Here is a 27,861-nt window from a genome sequence, read left to right on the forward strand (position 1 = left end):
TTTCTGCAGGAAAAAAAATGGGTAGCTTGGAGCTGTGGGTGGGAGGACCTACTGGGACTTACTGTCCTTTTAGGACTTGAAACAATGTATTTATGGAGAGGAAGAATTTGTCTAATAAACCTCGCTTACTCACTGCTAGTGGTTATTGTTTATTTTAAATAACACTGGATGGCTCTACGATCCGGTTTCTGGATAATGTTTTCTCATAAGCTCCACCCTTCTGCTCCTCCAAAACCCTCTCGGGTTTGGCAGCCTTCCTTTTCACTTGATTTGCACAAACTGCCAAGCACGCCAAGAAGATTTAACCTAGTAATTACATCGAAAGAGATTTAGGGCTACAAAGACGTGGCATGAAACTCAAGAGGTTTAGTGTCGCCATAAAAGGATCCTAACTGTACAGTGCTTCCTGCGCCCTGGCTACTTTACAGCCCCAGCTGGACGCAGGAAATAAAGTTTTACAAACACAACTCGTTAATTTGTTTAACCTCTCTACAATGGAACACAGTGCATGAACACTTTTAGACGCCTGAGTGTCTTTTGAAGCCAAGGAGTCCCACAGGCAGCGAGCCAAGTCCTTCTTAACAGGTCGTGGGGACCCGGGCCACTTTGGCTTAGAAGCTGCCTCCGAGGACTGATAGGGATGCTAAGAGTTCGGCGGGGTCCGCCCTCCCGTGGCCTCCGCTTCCGGGATCCAAGAGAGGCCTGACTGGTCGCTGGCGCCAGGTCAGACCGTAAAGGAAAAGGAAGAGGAAGATGTCAGCGGAGTCAACACCGCTCAGGACCTCAGGTCCCAGGCCCGAGAGACACCAGGAGTGCTGGAAGCCCCGCAGTCCGCCTGGGTGGGAGGCGGCCAGCCACGCCCCTCGCTCGCACCGCTTCCGGCACCCCGGCCCCGCCCCGCGCCGGCGGTGCCACATCCTCCGGTGACGTCAGCGCGCGCCGCCATATTGGGAAGCGCCGCCGCCACCGCCGGAGCTACCGCCGCCTCCGCTCGGGATCCTGGGCTGTGTCGGGCCACGGCCGCGGGCGGAAGGCACCCTTGTGTACCCCGCCGACTCCCGGCCCACCGGCTTCGCCCAGCCCCGGCTCCTCATGACCGCCTTCGGCCCCGCAGCCCACGGACATCGCCCCAGCGCCGAGGATTAACACGGAAGCTCCTGGGGCCGGGTCGGTGAGGGAGAGCCGGCCGGTCCCGCGTCCCTGTCGGTCCGGCGCGGCGCTTCGGCCGGAGCCATGACCTCGCTGACCCAGCGGAGCTCGGGCCTGGTGCAGCGGCGCACCGAGGCCTCCCGGAACGCTGCCGACAAGGAGCGGGCGGCGGGAGGCGGCGGCGGCATCGGCGAGGACGAGGCGCAGAGCCGCCGCGACGAGCAGGACGACGACGACAAGGGCGACTCCAAGGAAACGCGGCTGACCCTGATGGAGGAGGTGCTCCTGCTGGGCCTCAAGGACCGAGAGGTGCGGGCGGGCCGGGCGGGGCGGCGGCGGGGGCGCGGGCTCCAGGTGGGCCCCGGTGGGCGCCGGCCGAGGCCGCACCTGACCCTGGCTCGGGAACCCAGTGGCCCGGAGCGCCCAGCTTGTCCCGAGGAGTGTAGGGGTCAGCCCTGTCCGGCGGGGCCCTGTGAGTTCCGGATCCTCCCGGTACCGACCCAGAGTGCTTGGATCTTCTCTTCCTCCGTTCACAAGCACTCTTCCTTCTGAAATCTTGGCAGTCTTTACCTTGCTTTCTTTCGCAAACGATTGCAGGTCCGACCTGAGACAGCTCGGTACACCCAAAGTCTCGGAGCCCCCACCGCTCCCAACTATTGAGTCTTTTGCTATTTAGAGCTACTTGTTGTCGGTCTCTTTTTATCTAAAACTTCAGTTAAACGCTGTGCTGTTGAGAATTAGCAAGGTTATTTTACTGGATATTGTTTAAAAAGTCAATGCAAAATTGCTTTAAAACCTAGGAAGTAACTTTTTGGGTGAACTTGGTGTGAGTGAAAGATGAGTTAGGATCGCGGTTCGTTTATCCGTTGTCGCCCTTAGTTTTGCCATTTTTAAGGGAGGGCTTTGTCGTGAAGTGCTGGGAATACCGAGTTTGCGATTTGATGAAAGGCCGCAAAGATTTAGACTTAAGTTGTATTCTGACTTTTGGAAAAGTCGTTCGCGCCCCCCAAACCCAGAAGTTTTACACAGAGAAGTTGAAAACATGCTAGTGACCGTCTCTTTCCAACATCTGGACTCTGTAGTTAACGTTTCACCTTATTACATACCCATGCATTAAAGAAAGCGGTTATTTTTAAAGACAGACTTGCAGGTTTGGATATTTCATAAATCATGTATGATGAGGTGGCCCGGAAGCTTGTTTCGTTTCAGTGTGGAAACTCTAGACAACACGTTTTGCGAGTCAGACAGAAAAGTGCAAGTTTTCAGAATTCAGAAAGGAGAGCAGAAAAACTCCAGTTCATACCTATAAAAAAGTTTCCTAGTTCCCCAAACTTATCAGCGGTAGAAAGGTGAGGTTTTTTTTGTTGTTGTTGTTGTTGTTTTTTCATGGATTGCTTGTGTTCCCCGGATACTAGGTACTGTACAGGGAAGTGAGTCTTGATGGAAATGGTCACGTGCCTTACTAATAGTCATCTTGAAGACAATTGATGACACTTGAAGACACTTGACTGTAAAGGGCACACTACCTGTTTAATTACAGTTACAGTGAGGAAAGCGGGTGGCATGTGTTTTCTTTTTGTTCTGAGAATTAAAAGCTAGTGACGTAGTAACACGATTTTAAAAGAATTCATTTAGAAAATATTAAGATTGAGAAAGTAGGCTTCTCATACTGTACATTGTTCTTTACTCCCTTTCCTCCTCTGGAACAAAACAGATTGAGACATTTTTAGAAAATATAAGAAAAGCAAAAAAAAAAAAAAGACTGCATTTCAGGGTTAGCATTTTGTTTCCGTACGGATACAACTCTGTAAAGCTAAAACTTAACAAAACCTCCTGTTCGGTGTTGTCACACTGAGCCATAAGGAGAGAAAAAGCACCTTTTATTTTAGAGGCATTACTCTGAATGTTTAAGCTAAAGCTGTCAGCACTTAACTTTTCTGTGATTGGTTCCCATGAAGATAATTGGAAGAATTTGTTTAAATTTAATGATATTGCAACATATACATAATTTGACTTTTTTTTGAAGTTCTTTGATGCCAGGTAGTTGAAACCATCTGTTGTGATTATTTTGCATAAATAGTCTACTTCATAAGTCATGACCAAGATTTAGCCAGACTCTTAGCTAATCTTTAGTCTTTTTTTTTTTTTTTGACAGGGTTTTGACAGGGTTTCTCTGTGTTACTTTGGAGCCTGTCATGGAACTAGCTCTTGTAGACCAGGCTGACCTCAAACTCAGAGATCCGCCTGTGTGTGCTGGGATTAAAGGTGTGCGCCGCTACTGCCTGACTTTTTTTGCTTGTTACAAAAAATATGGGCAAGTCCAAGAAGTGGTGGTGTGCAGGAGGCTAGGATTTTGCATTGTCTTCTTGGTTTTAGAGATTTTCTTGTATATATTTCTTCTTCTCATTGAATGAATACATACCAGTGACCAGACCTACAAACTGTCTACCTATTCTTTTGGGGAGATTCTCCCTTGCCCTTTTTGTTTTTAAAAGACAAAAAGGTCTTGGTATGTAGTGTTAACTGGCTTCCAACTCCTGGTTTCCTGCCTCTGTTTTCCCTAGTGCTAGAATCATAGACATACTTTATATTCCTTTTCAAGGGCCAGGGGTTTTCTTACCTTGTCTCTAGGCACTTAAGCCTGTATTGGATTTCAGTTTGTTAAATTTGTTATTTACTGAAGTTCTAGGGGCTGGGAATATGACTTGGTAGAGTGCATTGCATGAAGTTCTGAACTTGATTCCCAGCTCTGCACAAATGACTCGGTGGCTCATGCCTATAATCCCAGCAAGAATATCAGAAGTTCAGGACATCTTCACCTGTATAGTAAGTTGGAAGTCAATCTGAGCTATATGAGAACCAGTTGGCCTTTGATTGCTTAAACAGAATTTGTTTAAAGACCTTATTAGGTCTCAAATTCAGGACAAATGGCTTACCAGGGTACCTATCACAGAGGACAGGGTCTCTCTACAAAGTCCTGGCTATCCTGGAACTCTGTAGATCATCAGGCTGGCTTTGAACTCACGGAGATCCTTCAGCTTCTGCCTCCCGAGTACTGGGACTAAATAAATTTGTGTGCCACCACACCCTGCTAGGATTGCTTTTCGTTTTCTTGAACCCTCTCTGGATCCTTCTGCCTCTGTCTCCCAAATGTTAGGGTTATTGACAGCTTTTGGAGAGCTTCTTATTGAAGTGTCTTCTGTTCTTTTGTGTTGTAGCTAGACTTGTCTGGGCAGTGCAGGAAAGGGGGTGGTATTCTGTAGACCCTTTCAGAACAGTATTCTTGTGTGTATCGTGTTCTCAAACATGGTTCTTTTGAGTTTTCTTCCTGATCTGCTGGTGCTGTCTTTTTCTAGTGTCATTTTTGTAGTGAGGGGCTGCAGGGCAGGCCTGCTTTTCATCCTGCCCAGCTCCTGCACGGCTAGCTGAGCCCCAGAAATAATAACACATAAGTTGTATTCATTTAAATACTGCCTGGCCCATTATCTCTAGAGAATTAGTTACTGGCTAACTCTCACATCTTGATTAACCCATTTCTAATCATCTGTATCACACCACGAGGTGTGACTTACCGGGAAAGATTTAGCATGTCTGACCTGGTGGCTGGCTCCATGGCGTCTGCCTCACTTCCCTTCTTCCCAGCATTCTATTCTGTTTACTCTGCCTACCTAATTTTCTGTCCTATCAAAGGGCCAAGGCAGTCTCTTTATTGACCAATGAAAATAACACAATAGACAGATAACCCTCCTCCATCACATTTTATTTTTGTTTTTTAGTCACCTGATTTTCTAAGTTTTCATAGCCTTTAGTAACATCCCCTTTAAAGATAGCCATGTCTAATGCTTATAAGAACTCTACTGCAGTAACTCTTGATGTAAGTAGTGATTAGGTGTGTTTGGAGAAAAGATGGTAATTGGCAGGCCTCAAATTTATTGTATAGCCTGGGCAGTTCTTGAATCTGAGGACTGTTCTTGAATTGGTGATCCTCCCCCTCTCTACCTCCCTAGTATTGTGATGACAGGGTGTGCTGCCAGGCTTAGCTTGGAAGTTTATGAGATGGTACTGACTTCGTGTGGTTTTTACACTGTGTCCAAAGATGAGTTCTTTCTGAAATTAATCTTTGGAATACAGTATTCACTCACCAAGATGTATAACTGTTTTTGTAAAAATAAAAATTACCTCTCTATATGCAGTTAATGTATAACAGCTCTACTCTCAAATCTATAATTAGATAGTCTTTCAGCATGTTTTCAGAACTTCAAGATGCGCTAAAAGTTAGTAGTAATTAAAAATCTAGTAAAAAAATTTTGAATTTTATGATTCTTTCCCCCCCTCCCCGCTGTCTCTGTCTCTCTCGATTTTTTGAGACAGGTTTCTCAGTGTATCTCTGGCTGTCCTGGAACTCACTCTGTAAATCAGGCTGGCATCAAATGTGCAGAGATCTGCCTGCCTCTGTCTCCCTGAGTGCTAGTATTAAAGGCATATGCCACCACTGCCTGGCTATGATTCCTTTTCTAATACTAATAATATTCCCTTGATATTTTTGAAGGGTTTGCATTTTCATCTCTTTAAGTCAAGTATGAAGTTTATAGCCTATACGGAAAATAAGCTGGAAAGAGTGCAGCCTGTTAGCACACTGTGCTGTTGCAGGGTAACCTTGTGTATACACTACAGTACTATAATGTAGCGTGCTCTAACACACACGGACTTAAAGAAAACAGGATATTTCTCTTCTTTCATAAGCTGTAGAGTTGCAATACAGCTAATGGGACCTGGGAGATGACTTAGGGTAAAGGTGCTGGCTGTGCCAGTGGAGGATCTCAGTTTGGAGAGCCCCAGCATGCGCTCATAGAGCTGGGTCTGGGCAAGGCCTTTCTCTAATTCTAGTGCTCCTGAATCAAGATGGGTGCTAGAGACAGGAGTATCCCTGGAAGCTTCCAGGCTGAGTAGCCTGGTGTGTTCAGCAATGAACAACAAAAGACCTTGTCTCAAGAAAGGTGAGAAGGGGTCCAGTAAAGATGGATCAGCTGATAAAGGCCTTTGCCACCAAGCCCGAGTTTACCAAATGATAGGACAGAACTAACTCTACCAAGTTGTGCTCTGTCCTACAATGTACAATGAAGTGGTGTGTGTTAATGTGTGTCCCCTGAAAATAATAAATAAATAAATGTGGTGAGATCTGGGTGATAGACAGCAAGGACTGACATTTGAGGTTGGTTCTGGAACTACACAAATGGTGGACAGTCACATTCACATGTGTATGCATACATAAGGTAGGGATAGAAAACAGTACAGTGGCACTGTCTTTCCTCTTCCTATTTTGATGATGCTGGGAATTTAATCCAAGGCCTTGCACCTGCTAAGCAAGCAGCACTCTTCAGCCAAACTACATATTCATCATCCCTAAAGTTAATTTATTTTTAAACTTAATAAGTTATATTTGGTTTACTTGCTTAATTAGAGAAAGTATTTAGTTGGCGACAACAGATGTAGTTTAGAAATTTTGCTTGTACAGTTGACTTATCTCACCTTGACCTGTACACATGACTCAGTAAATATTCTAAGTAAATCATAAACTTAATGTAAAATTATTCCCAAGAGAATGAATACTGATCTTGGAGGTGGTGCTGGAAAAACTTCTTTTCATTTTAAGCTTAGCCATCCAGCATGTAAATTTAGTGTGTAGCTCACCTTATGTTTCACGAGGGAAGAGGTAGTGGGGACGATGGAAACTGGTCAGGAGACAGTAAGATAAGTTTTACGTGAGTTTGCACTTAGGTCACTTGAGAAACATTTTTTTGGGAACATGCCTGACCATTTGGGAGGCTGATGCAGGGGGACTACTGATTTCACCAGTTGGGGAGGTTAGTTTGTACAACGCAATGAGCGTTCTTAAAGAACAGCAAACTTTATTGAGAGGAATTTTACTTATTAACAGAATTTGGCTGAGATTAGTAGGTTGAGGAACACTTTAGCATATACACTGTAGAAAATTATGAGTTAAAATTTTAAGGAAAAAGTTATTTTGAGTGTTCATGTGAAGGGAACATGTATCTGTCCACCCCTGGCTTTTGGAGAAAGACTAGGGATTGAAGGGCTCATATGTCAGCTGCTGGTGGTTACTGTCCCTTGGGATCCAATTCTTTGGTTGGGATGAACGAACATAGGGCCTTGTGCCTGCTATATATATTTTTAAGGGTTTTACCTCCAAATGACAGTCCTTACCCTAGGTCCGTTTTCTTTTATTTTTTATTGAAAGATCTATGTGCTTGTGTGTGTGTAAGTGCAGTGTGTGCATGCCTGGTGCCCTAGGAGATCAGAAGAGGGCATCAGATCCTCTGGAATTAGAGTTTTGTGCTTAGTTGTAAGCCAGCATGTGGGTCTTAGGAACTGAACCTGGGTCTTCTGCAAAAACAGGTGTCCTTAACTGCTGAGACCTTCCCAAACCTCTATTCCAGTTTCTTAAATACAATGTTAAATAGTTTTATACTGTAAAAAACAAAAAATCCTCCCAGCACTCAGGAGGCAGAGGTAAGCGGATCTCTGTAAATTCAAGGTCAGACTGATCTACAGAGTGAGTTACAAGACAACCAGGGCTGTTACACAGAGAAACCCTGTCCTGAAAAAACAACCAGAAATTACATTATTTTGATCATTGAATAGAGTCTGCTAGTTTTTGAGATCAAAACAGGTTTAACTGGTATTTGTATTCCCAGTTAATGCAAGTGTGTGTGTGTGTGTGTGTGTGTCAGTTCTTTGCTAGGTGCTGATGTTTCAAAGATTTTTATTTTAGACTGTTAATGGACATATAGTCTACATAGGAGACAAGATCTCCAGACAATTTCGTTGTGATTGGATGCTGACTTTAGAGGAAATAGAGGGTGAGACTAGGGACTTGAGAGGAAGCCTCAGATCAGGAGCCACAAGACTGCTCTCCTAGCTGTATTCCTGTTGCTGCGATAAACAGTCAGTAAAGGCAACTTGGAGAGGAAAGGGTTTATTTCAACTTACAGTTGTAATCTGTCACTAAGGGAAGGCGGGACAGAAAATGTAGGCAGGAACCTTGAGTCAGGGATTGAAGCAGAGCCCATCCCGGATGCCAGCTTGTTCCTCCTGGATTGCTAAATTTGCTTTCTTACACACACCCCTAGACCACCTGCCCAGGGATGGTACCACCCACAGTGGGTTGGATCCTTGCACATAAATCATCAAATCAAAAAAATAAAAATACCTTACAGGCTTGCTTATAGGCTGGTCTTATTGGGGGGGGGGCTTTTTTCAATTTAGGCACTCTTTTCTGGTGACTCTAGTTTGTGTCAAGTTAGCAAAAGAAACTAACCAACACAAACTATCCATGGTTTTTCACTTACGGCCTTGCCTTTCTTGACTTCCAGTTGGAAGACCTAAGCTAAATGTTTTGAATTCTTAAGCCTCTTTGTTTGTTTGCTGGGCAAAACAGACCTCTGTGGTCTGTCCCTAACTTGTTATAGGACTCAAGGGCTGCTATATTACTTAGACTAAAAAATACTGTTGATTGATTTCTTCTCTTCTTCTCTCTTACCCTTCCAGTGCTGACCATGAGCTTGCTAGACAAGTGCTCTATTACTGAGCCCAGCTTCCATTCTTGTCGCTATTTCCTGACCATCTTGGACTTGATAAGTAACTGAATGAGTCAGATATTCACTATATTATCTATACCTTTTCACTGCAACTCCTAATTACGGATGAGTGTGTGTATGTAAAGTATCCCCCCCCTTCTGTAATCTCAGACCATCTGGGCTGGGAAATCTGGGAACCTGAAGTATTTTTGGTTTCTTTTCCCTAGATGTAAGCTTAGTCTGTGATTGTTTTCATTATTCTCTTCTCCAGAATACTGTTCATTCTTCCTGAGTCATCAGGAGCTCCTGAACTTCCAGAGTCAGTGACTTTTGTGACAGCTGTGTTGTACTAAGTGCCAGGTGGAGTTGGTGTGCAGTGAGTCCTGTTTCCTATCCTTCTGGTCCAGAGGAAAGCTTGAGAGATGTCTGGCCTCTCTGCCCTTGTTGGAATCAGCTCCTCCCACATTTGATTTTTTCATTTCCTCTTTGGTGCTCTGTTTTTCTAGGCGAAGAAAATAATCCTTACTACCTTCAAAGCCAGAATCTTCACGGGCACTGATTAGGCCAGTATTCTACATCCTTTAAAAATTATTTTTTTAAATATTTATTTATTTACTTATGATGCATACAATATTCTGTCTCTGTGTATGCCTGCAGGCCAGAAGAGGGCGCCAGACCTCATTACAGATGGTTGTGAGCCACCATGTGGTTGCTGGGAATTGAACTCAGGACCTTTGGAAGAGCAGGCAGTGCTCTTAACCTCTGAGCCATCTCTCCAGCCCCTTTAAAAATTATTTAAGAAAATAGCATCTATATTTATTTGTGTGGGTGTGCAGCACATGGGCTGCTGTATGGAGGCCAGAGGACAGCTTGTGGGAGTTGGTTCTCTTCTTCCATTGTGTGAATTCTGGGGACCAAACTTAGGTTACCAGGTCTTGGGTAGCAAGTGCTTTTACCCACTGTTTATTTTTGAGACAGGGTCTCAGGTAGCCCAGGCTGGGCTTCAGCTCTGTGTGGCTGAGGAGGTCCTTGAACTAGTGATTCTTCTGCCTCTACTTTTGGAATATTGGGATTGCAGGCACTGGCTTATGCAGGCACTTCACTTGGTTTATGCCATGCTGGGGATAGGCAAATCTCCCAGTTGAGCTAAATCTCTGACTCTGGTTCACAGTCCTTTAAAGATTATATTTATCTATATACATAGCAAGTAAACAATGGAAAAGCTATGCATTTCAAAGAGAGCAAGCAGATGGTATATGGGATGTTTTGTAGGGAGGGAAAAGGAAAGGGGAAAATGCCTCAATTTTATTTTAAAATTAAGAATAATTTAAAAAATGTAATTCATGTGTGTGGTGGGTTGGGGCGTGTGTCTGTAATCTGGTTGGCCACCAAGCTCCCAGGATCTACCTGTGCTAAGGTTACAGGCACAGCTGGCTGTCAGGTCCTAGATATTTGAACTCATGTCCTCGTGCTTTCGTAGTAAGCAGTGCTCTGCACTGAGACATCTTCCCAGTCCCTATTTTTGTTTCCTATTTCCATGTTTCTTAAATTTTTTACAATGCTGAGGGCATTAGCCCACCAGGTGAGTTCCTATTACGGTATTGCATTCTTAGCTCCTCTTTTATGTCTAATTTGAGACAGGGCAGCCCAGGCTGGTGTCAGACTCCTTGGTTCAAATTATCCTCTGCTTCAGACTCTCAGGTGTTTAGGCTGCAGGTGCTCTATGCTCCTGTACTTGGAGATAGTTGAGCACAGTGAAAAATGGGCTATGATATAACAGGAAAAGACAGGACACAGAACCCTATATGAGAAAGTTTATTCTTCTGAAAATAAGCGATCTAATGCAGCTATAAAAGCAAATAAAAATGTGTCAAAGTGGGGGCTGGAGAGATGGCTCAGAGGTTAAGAGCACTGACTGCTCTTCCAGAGGTTCTGAGTTCAATTCCCAGCAACCACGTGGTGGCTCACAGCCATCTGTAATGAGATCTGGCACCCTCCTCTGTTGTATACATAATAAATAAATAAATCTTAAAAAATGTGTCAAAGTTAGTTATGATGGAGATTATGTATGGAATAAGGAACATAAAAATATTGGCATAGGTTGGCAAAAAGCTGGGATTGGTAATAGAAGCTGTTGTGGGCTTTAAAGACAATGATAATAATAGAGACAGGATTTTTGAAAGATGTAAGTGTAGAAAGGAGTAGAAAAACTGGAGACACCCAAAGTCATCGGGCTCTTGGAGTGACTAAAAGTGTTTCCAGTTACTTCTCTGTGTGCATGGATGTGTGCATTGTGGTATTCATTTAGAGGTCATATTATAACCTGTGAAAGTGGGTTCTCTTCACCTCGTGGGTCTGGGGGTATGTGGTTTGCAAACACCTATCTCACTGGCCAGAAATTATTAGAACTTGTGAAATTTGATGCCAGTTTTGGGAGAAGATTAAAGGATGCGTATTTAATATGCACACACATATATATGGGTATTTTGACTTGCTTTTTTATGTCTACAACATATGTATACAATGCCTCAAAAGATAGGCAGAATTACTAAGATTTCATTTTACCATAGCTTATGGGAGAGAGGAAATAAGATGGTTCAATTGACTTTAAGGCATGAGTATGGTAGAAATATGCCTTTTAAACAAAATACAAGTAGTCTGTATGCTGTTTGGTAAGGGCCAAAGGATTGGAAGAGCCAGGCATTGGGATGATAGCCTTATATTCAGAGTTCTGTGTTGGCTTTGAGAAACTGAAAGTTGGTGTGTCAGTTGCAAATGTTTAATATTTCTAGTACTTGGCCTTTATTGTGCTACGGATAACATCTTATTTTTTTGCAAGTTTGAATAGCTAGTCTTTTCTTGTTCCATTTTATATGATTATACAGAAAAGTGGAACTAACCATTACTGTTATTAACTGCTAATTCTTTTCTTACCTACTTAAAAAGTGAGTCATTGTGTGTGAAAATATACATGTATACATGCTTATATAGACAAAATGTCCATGGCCTCTGAGAAGGCATAGTCCAGACATGAGTAGAAGAGATGTTTTTGAGGTTTCCCCAAACAGTCCCAAAGCCAGCCCCAGAGCCAGCCACCCTAACTGTGGCAGCACCAGTCTCAATGAACTTGACTACTATGTTGATGCCCCTTGAAATGGTGCTCCCTACTTGGAAGTTGTGGCTAAGGGATGAGTTAATGTCTGAGGATATGGGACTGTCAGAATGCTGAGACTTTCATTTGTGTCTCTGGTCACTTCAGTAGCACTGCAGACACCAAGGAGGCTGTATAGGTGAAGTTGGAGCAGGCATTGTATTTTAGGGGGTGAGGGACCAAGAAGTACTGTTCCTAGGCCAAAGAAGCCAAGGCTGCTTTTTGAGACGGTCTCACTTTGTAACTTTGACTGGTTTGGAACTTGCTGTATAGACGAGGCTGGCCTCAGTCACAGAGATCACTTACTTTGCTGTCATAGTTCTGTGATTAAAGAAGTGCACCCCACGCCTGGTCCTTGTTTTTAAATATTTGTCTTTTTGTGCTGTATACGTTGAGTGCAGGTACCTTTGGTAGGCTACAGGTATTGTTTACTCTTGGAACTGGAGTTACAGTCAGTTCAGATCCTCTGGAAAGAGCAGCGTGTGCTCTTAACCACTGTTCCATCTCCTCAACTGTTCTGTTTTAGGTTTGCTAGCATCTCACCTGACCAGTACAGAATACTAGGGTCTCTTTGGCATGCTCTCTTGTATGCTTTGTTGTCCTATTTTGGATCCTTGCCGTGTCTGGATTTTTGAAGTACATTACCCGCTTTATCTTGGAATGCCTACCCTTCCCAATCTTAAAGTTTTAGGACATAGGGACTAGGGGGAAACAGTTTTATAAAATCACACTCCTGAAATTGTAATGCCTCAGATTGTTCAGTGGTCCTATGACCAAATTGAATTCTGAGTTGTCTTGTGAGATATGAGGGGCACTATCTTACAGCCATTGGTCTCTGGCAGTTGCTGGTGCTTCATCACAGCTGATGAGCCAGTACTCTCCTGAGTGTGACTGACCTCTGAGCTCTATTTCCCTTTTGTTGGACTGAGCCTCAAAGATGCCTTCTTTATTACTCTCTGGAGAATTTCAAACCTCTGTAAGGTTGAATTGTTTGGCTTCTAGGAGTTGGGTACCACTTGCATACATCATTGATTCTTTATTCTCTCACAACTGTATATGTAAACACAGCTAGTTATTGAACTAAAAATGATACTGCCAGTCACTAGTCTTTCTATAGATTTCAGCTACTTTATTAAAAGTGGCTAACTTGCTGTACTAGAAAGAGGAACACACACAAAACATGCTTTGAGTATGTAGTTCTCCAATAGGCTCTTGTAATTCTTTTAGAGAAACAAGGACAAGTTTTTCTCTAGCTTCTCACTCTGAATACTTCCCCTGCTAGCTTGTGGTCTAGACCATGCTGTGGATTCATTGGAGAACTGGGCTGGCTGAGGTTGGTTACAGTCACTTGGTACTCTCCTGATTTACTTTTCCCCTAAGAGACTTAATCCCATGTGGCATTGTTATCTGGTCAGTTATATTACCCCCACTGTTCTTTTGGGTCTGTTTTACTCAGCCTTCAAAAAACAAAACCAAAAACTTCCTCTGGTAATTCCAAGATCATGCTTTTGTGATACGGGTTTACTAGGAGGTTATCAAAATACTGGGCTACTCTGTTGCTTGCTCTGTTTTTCTTGGCTTCATGTATCTGGTTTATTTCTGGTAAACCCCAGAAACTTAGGCACAGATTTTTTTTTCCCCTTTCATCTACTTTCCTGTGTGAGTTACCCAGGTTTTCATTAAATGTTACCCTGAAATCTGTAGTAAAGACCTTGTTTTGCTGACATCTCTGGGTGACTCATAACAGTTGGAACAGTTATATCTAGCTCTAGCCCTCTGCTATCCGCCATCAAAGGTAAACTGCTAACTCTGTCACCCTTTTCAGACTGGTGTGCTTGCCACACCCACCCGACTTCATGAAGTGCACTCTGCCTGTACTGTGGTGTTTCACCTAGGAACCCCATTTGTGTGTTCAGGCCTGTGAAAATCACACAGCTGTAATGTAATTTCATGTGGAATCAATTCCCAGGCGTCTCAGGGCTTTAATTGCTCCAGATCTCACTTGATTTCTATCAATTACTGATTGAATTATAGCTCTGGCTGTCCTGGATCTCACTTTATAGATAGCTGCTGTTCTGCACAGATCAGAGATCCACCGTGCCTCTTGCCTCTGCCTCCTGAGTGCTGGGATTAAAAGGCATATACCATCATGCCTGACAAAACTCTTTCTGCTTTTGCCTTTTAGTTCCCTTTATCTAAATGCTTTCCTTCTAAAAACTCATTAAAAGTGGTAGTTTGAGCCAGGTGGTGGTGCATGCCTTTAATTCCAACACAGACAGAGGCAGGTGGATCTTTGTGAGTTCCAGGACTGCCAGGACACACAAACACTGTCTCAAAAAAAAAAAATCAAAACCAACAACAACAACAAAAAGTGGTAGTTGGGGCTTGCACTTTAAGTCCCCACATCATTAGTGAAGTTCCATGAACTCTGGTGGTCAGCCATTCTCTAAAAATTGAGCTGATCGCTTTGACCTGGCAAAGTATCAGGGAACCTTCCCTATGTAGCCGAGACTGGCTTGAATGCTGGAGGTATGAGCCACCATGCTGGGGCTGGATTTTCATTTTTACTAATTTAAAAGTTTAATTTTGTGTGTATTTATGTTTTGATTTCATGTTATGTCTGCACTAGGTGTATGCTTGGTGCCCAAGGAGTCCAGAAGAGAGCATTGGGTCCCTGTTAAATGGAGTTACAGTTTTGAGTCCCATGTAGGTGCTGGGAATTGAACGTCAGTTATATGTAAGGGCAGTAAACACTCTTAGTCTCTGAGCCATCTTAGCATGACCTTGAACTCTTAAGCCATTGAATACCCCATATCTCCAGTGCTAGAACTGTAGGCATGTACTACCTTGCCCAGTTTGACTCTAAAAGTTATTTGTTGTTTATTCATATGTAAGAATATATGATAAAAAGACAACCCTCCCCCACATCCTAGATTTAAAACACACTAAGTGCATTTTTAGTGTCTTGTTATAAAAAGATGTGTGTTGTAGAATATTTTAATTAGACTAAGATGTCTTACATTATGCTGTGGAATATTCCTTTAACTGTGTGAAGGTGTGCTGTGCTTGTTTATGCCGCATTTGTTTAATGATATACAGATGTCTTACATTTGCATTGTTTCACCTAAGGCACTTGATTGGTCTTTGGGCAGAAAGAATAAGAGAAATCTAGGCTAGAAAGGGGAAGAGAATGAAGGAGGAAAGAGAGAGACACGCCCTTGGCCAGAAACCAGGCAGTGACTAGCCAGGAGTATAGCACATACAGGGAAAAAGGTATAATCCCAAGGCAAAACGTAGATGAAGAGAAACAGGTTAGTTTATAAGAGCTACCAAGGAAAGAGCAAAGCCAAAGCCGAGCACTCAAAACTAAGTCTGTGTTTCATGATTTGGGAGCTGGTTCGTGGTCTAAAAGAAAAAGCCTGGTACACATGTGTGGTGAAAGGTACTAAAAATGGCTTTGGCTAAAGCTATTTCTACTTTTGAGTCAAGGTAAATTGGCTGTTTTGTTTTCTTTTTCTTTTTTTTTTTTTAAATAGGGTTACACATCATTTTGGAATGACTGTATATCATCTGGATTACGTGGCTGTATGTTAATCGAATTAGCCTTGAGAGGAAGGTTACAACTAGAGGCTTGTGGAATGAGAAGAAAAAGTCTTTTAACCAGAAAGGTAAGAGGACTTCTAAATAATACCCCCTTTGCAAGAATTTGCTCTGTACAAATGATGAATATTTCTAATGGCTTTAAAATGTGTAAATAGTTTAAAATTGTCTATTAGATTGCATTCTTAGTTTTTCTGGTTCCTTGCATACACAACAAATGTCAGTTACTGTTAGGATCCATGATCACTGCATTTTAGGAAATACTCAGTTTTATTTGCTTCTGAAGACTTTGAGCCAACTTCGGAAAATCCAGGAGCTTTGTGGAAATTAATTACTCCTAGGGCACCCATCTTTTTGGAAGACTATGATTGCTTTTTATGTCTTTTCTCTATGGTGAAGGTGTAGGTAGTTACTTCTGTGGAGGAGCAGAAATATATTAGGTTAGTTTTTAGATTTTTAACTTTGGCCTCAGTTTCAGATGTTCAAGACTGTTTCTCTTCCAGTCAGCTCTTATACTCTGGACATGGGATTTCAAAACCATTTGTTTAATTTAGTAATGGATTATATTTATAAATCCAAAAGTTATGCCATTTCAAGACAAGAGTCTTCACTTTTTTAACCAAGGCTGTCTGGAACTCACTAGTGGCTCATGCTGACCTTGACTGGGAGACTTGCCTCTGTCTCCAGAGCACTAAGATTACAAGCCTGTGCTGCGTCCCTTACTTTGAACTTGCCAACTGATAACCCAGAGAATGGTAATTTTATAAGAAGGAATGCCGTTAATGTGCAGGAAGTAATGTACAGGAAGTAATATTGTTGGGTTGGAGTGCATGGGCCTCAGGATGAGTGCTCCCTTAGTGGGTGTGCCGGCCTGTGTTTGAGCTCAGTACTGGGTGGGTGGAGTAATGTGGGCATGTTTGTTTGAATCAGTCTTGTTGTGTAGCTTATGCAGGCTTTGAATTTAGATTTTCTGACAGTCCTTGAATGGCTGAGATTACAGGCTGACACCGTAGAAATGCTCTCATGGCATCTCTATGGTAAATCCAGCCATTTGCTGTTAAGACAAGGGAACTGGCATTGAGAGAATTTAACATATTACTGTTTTGGATAACTATGTCATAAAGCAGGCTTTATTTCTGCAACTGTAGTTAGTAACTTATGAAGAAAACCAACCTGAGAAAGCTGTCATTGTAGTATATCAATAGAATGCATGCACAGGTTAGTAACTTAGGAAATTTTCATTAGAGTCTTGGCCTAAATAAAATGATGTGCTAGCAGGAGTCAGTTTTGACTGTACATCATGCATTGTGCTAGACTGGGAAACAGTGGTGAAACTTAAGTCAATCTGCTGCTTAGTGATGTGACGAAAAGGCTGTTGGAAAATATCCTATATGATTTAGTTAAGTTAAAGTTTAAAAGTAATTGCTGATTTAATTAAGATAGATACAGGTAGAAGACCAAAGGTAGCTAGTTGTCCTCATTCATTGATCCTGGCAGCTCTTTTTTTTTTTTTTTTTTTTTTGGGAGACATTGTCTCTTTGTAGTTCAACTGTCCTACAGAATGTAGACAGACTGGCCTCAAATTTAGGAGATCCTCCTGAGTGCTAGAATTAAAGTCATGTGCTGCCACTCTGTCTTTAATTCATTTTAAAACCACATTAACAAGCAACCACAGCCATAGTGGCTTTAAGAAAGAAAGAATTCTCTCAGTTTTGGAGGCCAGAGTTAGGAGATGTAGTTGTGTTTTCTCGACGACTCTAAGGGAGAATCTGCTTATAGCCAGCCCCCCCCCCTTGGTTGTTTTAATCTTGTTCCTTAGTTTCTGACTGCATCTGCCTACATGTCCTCATTGCCTGCCACCTGTGTCATGTCACTGCTGCATAACTGACCTTGACCTCTTTGTTCTGAGGTTGCAGCTCCCACAGGGTTTCTTGTTTTATGAATCTGTTTTCTGCTAAATTCCTGAGGCCTTTTGAACCTCTGTCTATATAGTGCATTTTCTCAGAGGTCTTGTTTTCTCTTCTTTTCATATCTTCTATGTTGTAGGTAGTAAGAATTTACTCAAGTAGAGGATATTTATTTTGAAGCCATACATATTCTTGAAATATTTTGTTGTTGTCATCGTCGTTTTTCAAGATAGGGTTTCTGTCTGTAGCTTTGGATGTCCTGGAACTCACTTTGTAGTTCACTCTGGCCTGAGAAACTCAGCTACCTGCCTCTGCCTCCCAAGTGCTGGGATTTAAAGGTGTGTAACACCACTGCCCAGCTAGTCTTGAAAATTTAAAGGAATTTAGAACTTGTTTGAATCTTTGATTTGTTTTGAGCAGGAACAATGAAATGTAGTAAGATTTGTCTCCTGAGCTCAGTGTTGTTCTCATGCATGCATAGCCTCACAACCGCTCTGATTGCCTGCATAAGATGAAGCCAGTCAGCATCTTAGTGAGGAGTGGAGTCTGCTCATGAGGCTCCACCCCCTAGTTGAGCAACTGATGGCTGCAGGGGGAGGTTGGTGTGTGTGTGACCACTGGTAGGTTGCCAGTGCTATGTTGGATAGCCTCACAGCCGTGTGCATACAGGCAACACTAGATGCAGTGGATTATTTAAGTGTGTGTGGGGGATGGGGTGAGAGGAGAAGTATCGGGGGAAGGGAACGTGGAGAATTTGGGTTGGATATACTCAATGTTCCATATGTTATGAAATTATCAGATAAATAAAAGTATCCCTACAACATTAAACATATTGAAGTCCTCTAGTCAGGAGACAAATTATTTCAAGTGAAAGATGGTCACAATAGGGGCTAAAATCCAGACAAAGACTATGGAGGGAGTGACACAGGAGGAAGGTCTGTAGCAGGACTCAGAAGGAATTAATTACCTCCCCGTAGCCAGGTTGTTCGGATGCTGATAGACCACTTGCCTCAAAGTGGGAACTTGAGGAAAGTGGATGATGATGGCTCCTGGCCACATGGAGAGAGCAGGAGTGGAAGACAGAAGCAGGTCACATGGCTTCAGTGCCACAGACATAGGGTTCTTTTCTCCTAAAGTTCTTTTTCTCCCTCGTAAACCCTGGTCTAACTAAGCACTATGGAGTGAACATTCTAAATATTTCTTTATCTGCACTGTCCAGCATAGTAATCATGCCACCATTGAAAATTGAGTTGTGTTATAAAAACACACTGAAGTTTTAAAAACAGTATTGGTGAAAACAGTAAATATCTCAGCTTTCAAACAACTATCACTTATAGGCCAGGTTTTAACTATATTGGGTTAAAGCCAATATTTTTTAATTCATTTCACTTTTTTTCAATTCCTCGAGGCTAAATTTGTGGTTGGCATTATGGTTTTATATTTTTCTTGTGTAATCCTAAAGAATAAGCTCTTATATATTAATCTTCTGTGAGATTGAGCAAAAGAAAACCCACAGAGGCACCTTTTTGAAGAAAAATATGAGAACACAGTTTTTAATAGCCACTGTAAGGTACTGTGATAGATTTAACTAGAAATGCATTGCTTAGGCTGTGACTGAGTGAAGCCTGTGGGCACCTAAGTTGCCAACTAACATGGCATTGAGGGCTCCTTTCCTACCCACCTCCCAGGATTTTCCACTTTTCTTGTTTTTGAGGTTTCTTTTATTTTACATGTCTGGGTGTTTTGTTTGCATGCATTTCTATGCCCTACAGGCATGCTGTAATTGCAGAGGCCAGGAGAAGGTGTCAGTCCCTGGAGCTGGAGTTACAGGTGATTGTGAGCTGGTTGCTGGGAATAAAGCTGAGTCCTGTAAGAACACCTGATGTTCTTAACTCTTGAGCCACTTTTCACTGCTAATATCTTAACCCAATACAGGTTTTAATTACAGATTTAGAATCTGTCCTTGGGCCCCTACCATCTCTGTTCCTCACCCTCTTGGGGCTGGAGATAGAGTAACTTTCCATAGTCATTAAGGCTTCTGCTTGCAATGGCAGTCTTAAAATTTTTTTCTTATTCCTAAAACTATATTTCCCCTTCATATCTTTTATTAAGCGTAAGCTCAAGGGAGCTGTACCTTAATTTTGTTTTTTTCCTTCAATTTGTCAAAGTTTCCTTAATGATATTTTTTGAGAAAATTAGTTTTCTTATGTAAAATGCCTTTATTATATGAATTCTTCCATATAGTTGACTATGTTTCTGGGTCTAAGAATATTTTAATGAATGAATTTGTGCATTAACTAGCTCAAAGTTCAGCATTAAATGGAATTGCGGTAAGTGTAAAGTCTCTGAGCATGAAATATTTGCTTACTTGTTTGTTTTTTATCTAATGAGTTTATGAGGAAAGAAGATACCAGTGGATCATTTCTGACCGCTTGTGTTTTAGGTGATCTGTAAATCGGATGCTCCAACAGGGGATGTTCTTCTTGACGAAGCTCTAAAGCATGTTAAGGAGACTCAACCTCCAGAGACGGTCCAGAACTGGATTGAGTTACTTAGTGGTAAGCTGATGTATTAAAAAGTAAACATTGAGTCCTGCTTAGAGATGTTTTCTTAATTAAGGAAGATGGTGGTGGGGATGATAATTTAAGAAAAAATTTTCCTTTTACATGGGAAAGCAAATAATAGTCTTCTTTTAAGCTCTGTTTTGTTTCGAGTCAAGGTCTCCTCAATTTGTAGCCCTGACTGAACTACAACTCAGATCTACCTGCCTTTGCCTCCTAAGTGCTGGAATTAAAGGCTTGCACCACTATGCCTGTCTCCAATCATTCTTTATCAGAGTTATTGGGACAGTTTACTGTTTAGAGTGGGCCAAGCTGTGAGAATATCTTCATAAACTATAAGCTATCTCTTGATCTTAACATATACCATGCACTCATTGGGCTTGCTCCAGTCTGATGCTCAGTGTCTTAATCACTGGATTTTTTTTTTTTTTTTTTACAGTGGTATAACCAAACCAGAATTTTCCTAAGGGATTGGGTTGATAGGCTAAAGTGGTTATACTTAATTAGTTAACATTGTATGACTGCTGACTGACTAAACCTTACTAGTGTGAGTGCTGACTGAACTTGACTTTCAACTTGAGCCTTTCGTATGCTTCTCACCAGGGTAAACATTAAAGAGATTTCTCCCAAAATATTGAAATACAATAGGATGTCCATTGGAATAGGTAAGAATTCACAAGGCAGATATTTAGGCAATATCCCATGTTTTTGATTGGCTATAAGTGCCAGAATGTTGTGTTCAGCACATCTTATTATTAGGCATATATTGTTTTAGGTGTATATTAGGAATGAGCTGCCATGTTGACATGAAAGAAGTGGATCCAGCTTGGGAGGAGAAGACAAAGTGCATTGCTAGAGTATTAGAACAATGGTTCTGGTCAGAGCTTGGTGATAGGGTGCTTGGTTCCGTTCACCTGCTTTCTGTTGAGCAAATGGACCAGATTTCTGTTGACTGGCTATCAAGCTTTTTATTATGTTTATTTTAGTGTGTATGTGGTGGGGGGGTTAGTGTGTCCTGGCACAGGGTAGAAGTCAGTTCTCTCCTTCACCTGTGAGCCTCGGGTGGATTGAGATTATCATGCTTGGCTGCAAGTGGCTTTGCTCACTGAGTCATCACTCTGGTTTCCCACTCTATGAATTTAAGTGTGTAGGTCTGTGGCCAGTCTGAGAATGTGGTTTTTGTTGTTGTTGTTTTTAATTTTAGTTGTTTTAAAGTTGTTCTCGTGAGAGGTATAGTCCTTAAGGATCTAGAATGTGCAAAACTCAGGATTTGATGCCTACCTTGCACTTGCACTGTAGAAGTGCCAACAACAGAAAAGTGTGTAGTGTATGAATGCCAGTGTTGTACGGCACTGACATAGGTGCTATGAACTTAAGCAGAGATACTTGGAGATTGACGACCACCCACGTGTGGCTAATAATTTAATACTTATGGCTCCCTAAAAGTTCGGTGGTTCAGAAAAAATGTCCGAGGAGGCTTAGAAGTTGAAAGGAAGTAGTAGACTTTGGACTACACCTTTGAAAGGTAAAAAATGTATACACAAAAGAAAGTGTACATTTTCAGAAGGATTAGAGTGGGCCAGTGAGAAGGCTCAGCAGTTAACCAGGCATTTGGCTGCCAAGCTTCCCCGAGTCAGTGTGGGAATAGATGGCCAAGATGTCATCTGGATTGTGAGACCTGTTCTGTCTGACAGGTGCACAGATATATGCATAGTTAATTGTAGAAAGCATTTTCATAAATGTGCTTATTTTATGTTGTATTAGTTTGAATTCTCCAAAGTCAGCTAATACATCTTGTCTGACTTTAGTTTACAGTTGTCTGCTTTCCTGACACTGGCATTAGGAAACAGAGTAAAATCTAAAACCCAAGCTGTCAGGTGATCAGTAGACACTTTAGGAGACAGTGGATTGAATTAAAAATTGGAAGTCATAGGACATTGCAAGAAGGTCATCACTGCTGTGCACTCTTGCTGTATCTTTTGTTCTTAGATATTTATTCTTTCTAGAAGTCTAGATGTAGTTTGAGTGCCCCTCCCCTGTAACTAATATTTTTATATAGGGCCTCATTCCCATTTTTTTTCTAGCCAGTAAATTATGATGGTTTCTCTCACCACTTAATTGTGATACCTAGAAGTTTAGAAATAAGTCTTAATGTTTATATTCTTGGTATTATGATTCCTGAGAACATTGTAAATACTACCTTACCAAGTAGTTGACTTTTGTGTGTGCGTGTGTGCACGCGTGTGCATACACTTGAACCCAAATTCGCTTGTAGACACTGATTTGTTGTGACTTTATTTGAAATGATTTTTTATGCACAAGATGGCCTTAATTATTAATAAGTCATAGTACCAGCCTGTTATCATATACTTTTAAGTCTTTTTCCAAAGTAAATTGCAAAATTTTAATGACTCTTCTATGGACCAGTGAGATGAGTCAGAGGTTAAAGGTATTGCCGCCAGGCCTGATGACCTGGACCTGAGTTTGATTTCACATGATGACTCCTGCAGGCTGTCCTCTGACTTCCACATGTGGTACACATGCATACTAAATAATGTAATAAAAGACTGTCCTGCTCCGCCTGAATCTGCGGAAACCCCACTTTCCGATACGGGGCGCGCTTCCCGCATCGAACCACGAGACTGGATCAATATCCTAGGAGTTGAACAGACACACACAGAGAGACCAGGATCTTTCGCCCAAAGGGTAAATATCACTTTATTTAGCACATGTCGGGCTTAAATACTTAAATACTTGGAGGCAAAAGGACGAGAGCCCCCTCCCACCTGGGAGTGAGAAGAGGGGTGTTGGCCGCCTGGCGCCAATGGCCAGAGCTTCCATGTAGGGGGTATTGAGCTGGGAACCCTGACAGACAGATGAGAGGAGATTTAGGGCGCCTGTGAGGACCTTCTTAGCAGGTGAAATTATCATAGCAGTGACAGAATCAAGGCTTCTGCCAGAATCGAGCAGGGGAAGCTAAGCTGGTTAACGTAAACATTTCTTGCATCCTGTGCTTTGGCCTCGAGGAACATATTTTGTTCTTTGCAAATCTAATGTGTTATTGTTACTCTTTTAAAATTGAATACTCAACATTGTGAATATTAGATTGTTAAGTGCTGAACTTTGTCATCTTTGTTTAAAGATTGTTTGATTTTTTTTTTTTAGGGTGCCTGCCTAGCATGTGGGAGGTCCTAAATTCAATCTCAGTATTGTGTCCCTTCCCCTCTCCCTTGCGCGTGCGCGCACCCCCCCCCCCCCACCCGTCCAAGCGAGGACTGGGGGGGTGTTGGCTTTTGCTTTGGTAGTTACTTGTGGATTACACTTTAAAACTTGGATAGTACAGGTTTATACTAGTTTTCACTTGATACTAGCTCAACCTTGTTCCTGAAGAGTGGTCTTTCTGAGTTCCCTTATGTCCTGGACACTCAGTAAGGCCTTTTTCCTCAGGTTAGTTTGGTGGCCAGGTTTTTCTCACCTCTCTGAAAACTCTTGGCATTCTTTAGCTTTTTAGTATGTCTGTTTGCTTAGCTTTGCAGATTCTTGCTTCAACTTGTATGGCTTAGCTTTCTGAGACTTGAATATTATGTAGGATTCTAGATCTCTGTACTCCGCCTTGTATTTTTCAGCTGCTCTCGCTATCTTGGTCTCTGCCCACAGACTTGGGCAGTGTGTCTGCTGTTCTGTGCTATGGAATCCTCATTCCTGCTCTGTTGCCTTGGATATGCCTCTAGGTAGTGTACGTGGGCCAGTTTTGTGGCTCATTAGGTTTTATCTGAGTCATAGTTTTTTGGAATGTTTTATGACTGGTATTTGAAAAGTCACTTTTAATTAATTTTCTCTATATTTCTAATAACAGCGAGGATTGCCTGCTGTCCAGGATAGTCTTTTATTTTATATAGGTGTCCCTGATTGTATGCGTTTGTACTGAGTGCTTGCAAAGGTCATTAAAGCATTATTTCCCCCTGGAAATTGGAGTTAGAGCTGTCTGTGAGGCGCCTGATATGGGTGCTGGGGATCAACTCAGATACTCTGTGTGAGCATCATCGTGAGTGGTCAGCGCTGAGCTCCTGTCAGGGTCTTCACTGTTAGGTGAGATGCATTCCAGGTGCCACAGTGCTCTGTGCTATCCAGTGAATAATGGCAGCCACGCAAGGCTTTTGGTACTTAAACTATGACTTGCAAAGCTGAGGACTGAAAATTTAAGTACATTTTAAGTTTAGTAGCTCCATGTTACTGGCTTCAGTAATGTAGCTTAAGGCTGATTCTCTTAGTGTTCTAGAACTTCAGCTTTAGAGTTTTCACAGTGGAGAAAGGTGCTTGGGGTTGATTTTCAATGTGCTGTTTAAAAAAATTTATTTTTTTCTCAAACTGGAAAAATATTGGTGATCATTTAGAAAATACAGTTAAACTTGTTACATATAATCTGAAAGATAACCAGAGTTACTGATATTTTTTATCTGTAATAAATGGTTCTCTCTTTTTTCTTTTGAGATAGGGTTTCTCTGTGTAGCCCTGGCTCTCCTGGAACCCGCTTTGTAGACCAGGCTGTAGATTAAACGCATGTACCACCACGCTAGGCAGAAAGTAAATGATTTTAATTGGAAATGGCTTAGTTTAAGTATTTGTCTCAGAGGAAGTGCTTATAGATGACAGACTTAAGATCTGAAAATGATACCAGGTGGTGGTGGTACATGCCTTTAATCCCAACACTCAGGTGGAAGATGCAGGCAGATCTCTGAGTTTGTAGCCAACCTGGTATATGGAGTGAATTCCTGGATAGCAAGACTACACAGAGAAACCTTGTCTCCAAAACAAAACAAAAAGCTTTGAAGATGTTTTTTCTCTTCAGGGGTCAGCTTTATATAATTTTTCATCCTTGTCCACACGAGCTTTGCTGTCTCTATAGACTGTCCTAATGGCAGTTTAGGAATAATTTATAATCAGAGAGCGCCATTTCTCTTTCATCTGTTGAAGATTGGTAGGTTTGTAGGGACAGATCGCTGCTTTTATACTGTAGAGACTTGGTTTTGGTGTTTTTTTTTTTCTTTTTCTTTTTCCTCTTGTTTTTTTTGTAGTATTCAGGATTGAATGTAGGACCTTATGATGCTTTTATAGTGTAGAATTCTCTTAAGTGTAGCCCAGATGCTTCCATGCTTGAGATTCTTCTGCCTCCACCTGGTGAGTGTGTGCCCTACCACATTACATTCCGCCTTATTGACTGCCTTTTGATAATAGCCAGAGCAGGCAGGAACAAAATTGAACATGTGGTTCTTTACTCTTTCAGATTAAGGGTGGTTGTGATTTGAAGACTACTGTGCCTGAGAAAGTGTTGGATGCCTAGAACCCAGTCATCCAAACTTGGACTTCATGATCTAGTGGGGAGGGGGCAAGAATCAAATTTCTTTTGCTTGTCTAATAGTTCATTTTTGTTGTTGTAGTTCAGCAAATACTACCCATCATTTCTAACTTCTGGAATATTCTTATTTAGGTGAGACATGGAATCCATTAAAATTGCACTATCAGTTAAGAAATGTACGTGAACGTTTAGCTAAAAACCTGGTAGAAAAAGGTGTACTGACGACAGAGAAACAGAACTTCCTCCTGTTTGACATGACGACGCATCCTCTCACCAATAACAACATTAAGCAGCGCCTCATCAAGAAGGTACAAGAAGCTGTTCTTGACAAATGGGTAAATGACCCTCACCGAATGGACAAGCGCTTGCTGGCCCTCATTTACCTAGCCCATGCCTCGGATGTTTTGGAGAATGCCTTTGCTCCCCTTCTGGACGAGCAGTATGATTTAGCCACCAAGAGAGTACGGCAGCTTCTCGACTTAGACCCAGAAGTGGAGTGTCTGAAGGCCAATACCAGTGAAGTTCTATGGGCCGTGGTAGCTGCGTTTACCAAGTAGCTGTCAGAATGGAAATGTTTCCTTTTTCTCATGTGAACCAGTAGTTTTTCTTCTATTGACTTCTGGTTTTCTGTAGTTTGTACTTTCCCATACTAATAATTGGCTTTTGTTCTACAAAATGGTGGGTGGCAATTTCTTTTTTGTATGTACGTGGGATTCTGCTGGTACGAGAGGCCTTCCTCTTTCTGTTTTTAACCAACCTTATTGCCATATTGGCACTCCATTCCCTCTTGCCATTCTCACTGTTACCTGGTCGGATTTGCTGTACTCTGGCTTTCAGAGTACCTCCAGTCACCTCATGCACAGCTTTTGGATTACCTCAGCTTGTGTTTTCCCACCTGGCATTCTGCCTACAATTCAGACAAGTCACAACAAGGCCTTCAACTCACCAAAGGTAAATATCTGTATCTATTAGGACATTTTATACATAGACCTCAGTTGAGATGTATACTTAGCAAAATTATTTTTAAATTGAAACAGCACAGTAAATAGGTAATATAATATGCCCCTTGGATTTTGCTTCCTATGTAAATCTATTGTATGGTTACCTGTGTTTTAATTTTAGCTATTAAATCATAAAGGTCCAATTGTTTCACAAAGCCAGTTTGAGATGGGCTGCATTCCATTTATGCTGTATATAGTTCGGATTATATATGAATCGCCCCTTCTTCTGGCCACCTCTGCCTCGTCTTAGTATTTTGCAAAATTTAATTGTGCACCTGGTGCCCTTCACTAGCTTCATTCATTGTTATTTGGTGGCAAACTAGACCTCTCATCATTGAAGGAGAGAAAGATGTGATCTGTTCAACTCTTTCTAAGCCGGGCCCCTCATGATATTCTGCCTATACATCTCCTTTGTGACTCTTTTAAACTCTTCCCGTTTTTATGATTTCTGAAGGAAAGAGGCTTGTGACTAGTACTAATCTGGAGTACAGTTTTTTTTATGTCCTTAAGTAAATTAATGTCTGCTCCAAAATATCATTTATCTACTCATCCATTCTTGAGGAAAAGAAGATCAGATATCAGTCCTAGCAGATGTTGCATGTAAATTGATAGCAAGTAATGACTGCAATGCAGATGATTAAGACTTTTGTAACAGAAAGCTCTGCTATATTTTAATTTTATATACAATTATGATAATTAGCACATCGTAAGACTACAAACCTCTGCTTTTTAATGTTGATTTTATTCTTTATCACTGTTTATGTACCATTGGTTTCATAATGTAAATACTATACATTGAACAAATTAAATGTCAAATTTTTTATTACCATAGTTCATGTTAATAGTGGGGCTTTCAGGTGTCTAGAAACTTTTGGTTAACATTTGATGCAAAAATACTAGATGCGTATAACTTTAGAGTTGAATTTTAAGGGACTCCCTAATATGTATACTATCTTTTTATCTGAAGTAATAAATAAACTATGATCTTGAAAGTGCCTGAATCACAATGAGCATGTCATTTGATTTTTGTGTCATCTCCTTTGCTTCAAGTTAAGTTTTGCTTAGTATGGCATAGTAACATTTCAACTGCACGGCTTGGCAAACTGTCTTAAAAGAGCCGGGAAAGAAGTACTTTAAACTTTGCAGCCACATATGGTGTTTGTTGTAGAAACTCAGTTCTGCTGAATGAAAGCTGTCACTGACAATACAAATAAATGGCAGCAAAATTTTAGAGAAACAGACAGCTGGCTATGGTAATGGTTGCCATCCCCTTTATGATGGATGCTTGGGGGAAGACATTAAAATCGCCTAGTTCCCTCCCAGTGACACTGCTATTGGCAGTAAAGGTGTGGTTTTGTTTGTTGTTGTTTAGACATGGATACTGAAGACTGACACTAGTACACTGAAATTAAGTTAATTTTGTTATTTTATTTGTATGAGTATTTTTCCTGTATGTATGTACGTGTACTCCGAAAGTGCTTGGTACCTGCCAGAAGCCAGGAGAGTAAGTACATCAGGGGGAACTGGGTGAGAGAGGT

At 41.6% G+C, this 27,861-nt stretch overlaps 1 protein-coding gene and 1 pseudogene across 1 annotated transcript; both read left to right on the plus strand.

The window, feature by feature from the left end:
• Nucleotides 1-1,175, plus strand: part of LOC148119701 (elongation factor 1-alpha 1-like) — a 46,239-nt pseudogene extending 45,064 nt beyond the window's left edge.
• Nucleotides 942-27,330, plus strand: Golph3 (golgi phosphoprotein 3). The gene is made up of 4 exons (XM_085676617.2): nt 942-1,458; nt 15,435-15,566; nt 19,849-19,963; nt 25,455-27,330. The coding sequence occupies exons 1-4, from the start codon at nt 1,234-1,236 to the stop codon at nt 25,877-25,879; spliced, it is 897 nt and encodes a 298-aa protein (XP_085532743.1). The 5' UTR covers nt 942-1,233; the 3' UTR covers nt 25,880-27,330.
• Nucleotides 27,331-27,861: the final 531 nt, after the last annotated feature.

This window comes from Myodes glareolus, chromosome 15 (genome assembly GCF_982192425.1).
Source record: "Myodes glareolus chromosome 15, mMyoGla1.1, whole genome shotgun sequence".
In the NCBI taxonomy this organism is placed as follows: Eukaryota; Metazoa; Chordata; class Mammalia; order Rodentia; family Cricetidae; genus Myodes; species Myodes glareolus.

Coding starts and splice junctions, on each gene's coding strand:
- Golph3 (XM_085676617.2), top strand. CDS start 1,234: ATGACCTCGCTGACCCAGCGGAGCTCGGGCCTGGTGCAGCGGCGCACC. Junction 15,567..19,848: donor AAAGTCTTTTAACCAGAAAG/GTAAGAGGACTT, acceptor CTTGTGTTTTAG/GTGATCTGTAAATCGGATGC. Junction 19,964..25,454: donor CTGGATTGAGTTACTTAGTG/GTAAGCTGATGT, acceptor ATTCTTATTTAG/GTGAGACATGGAATCCATTA.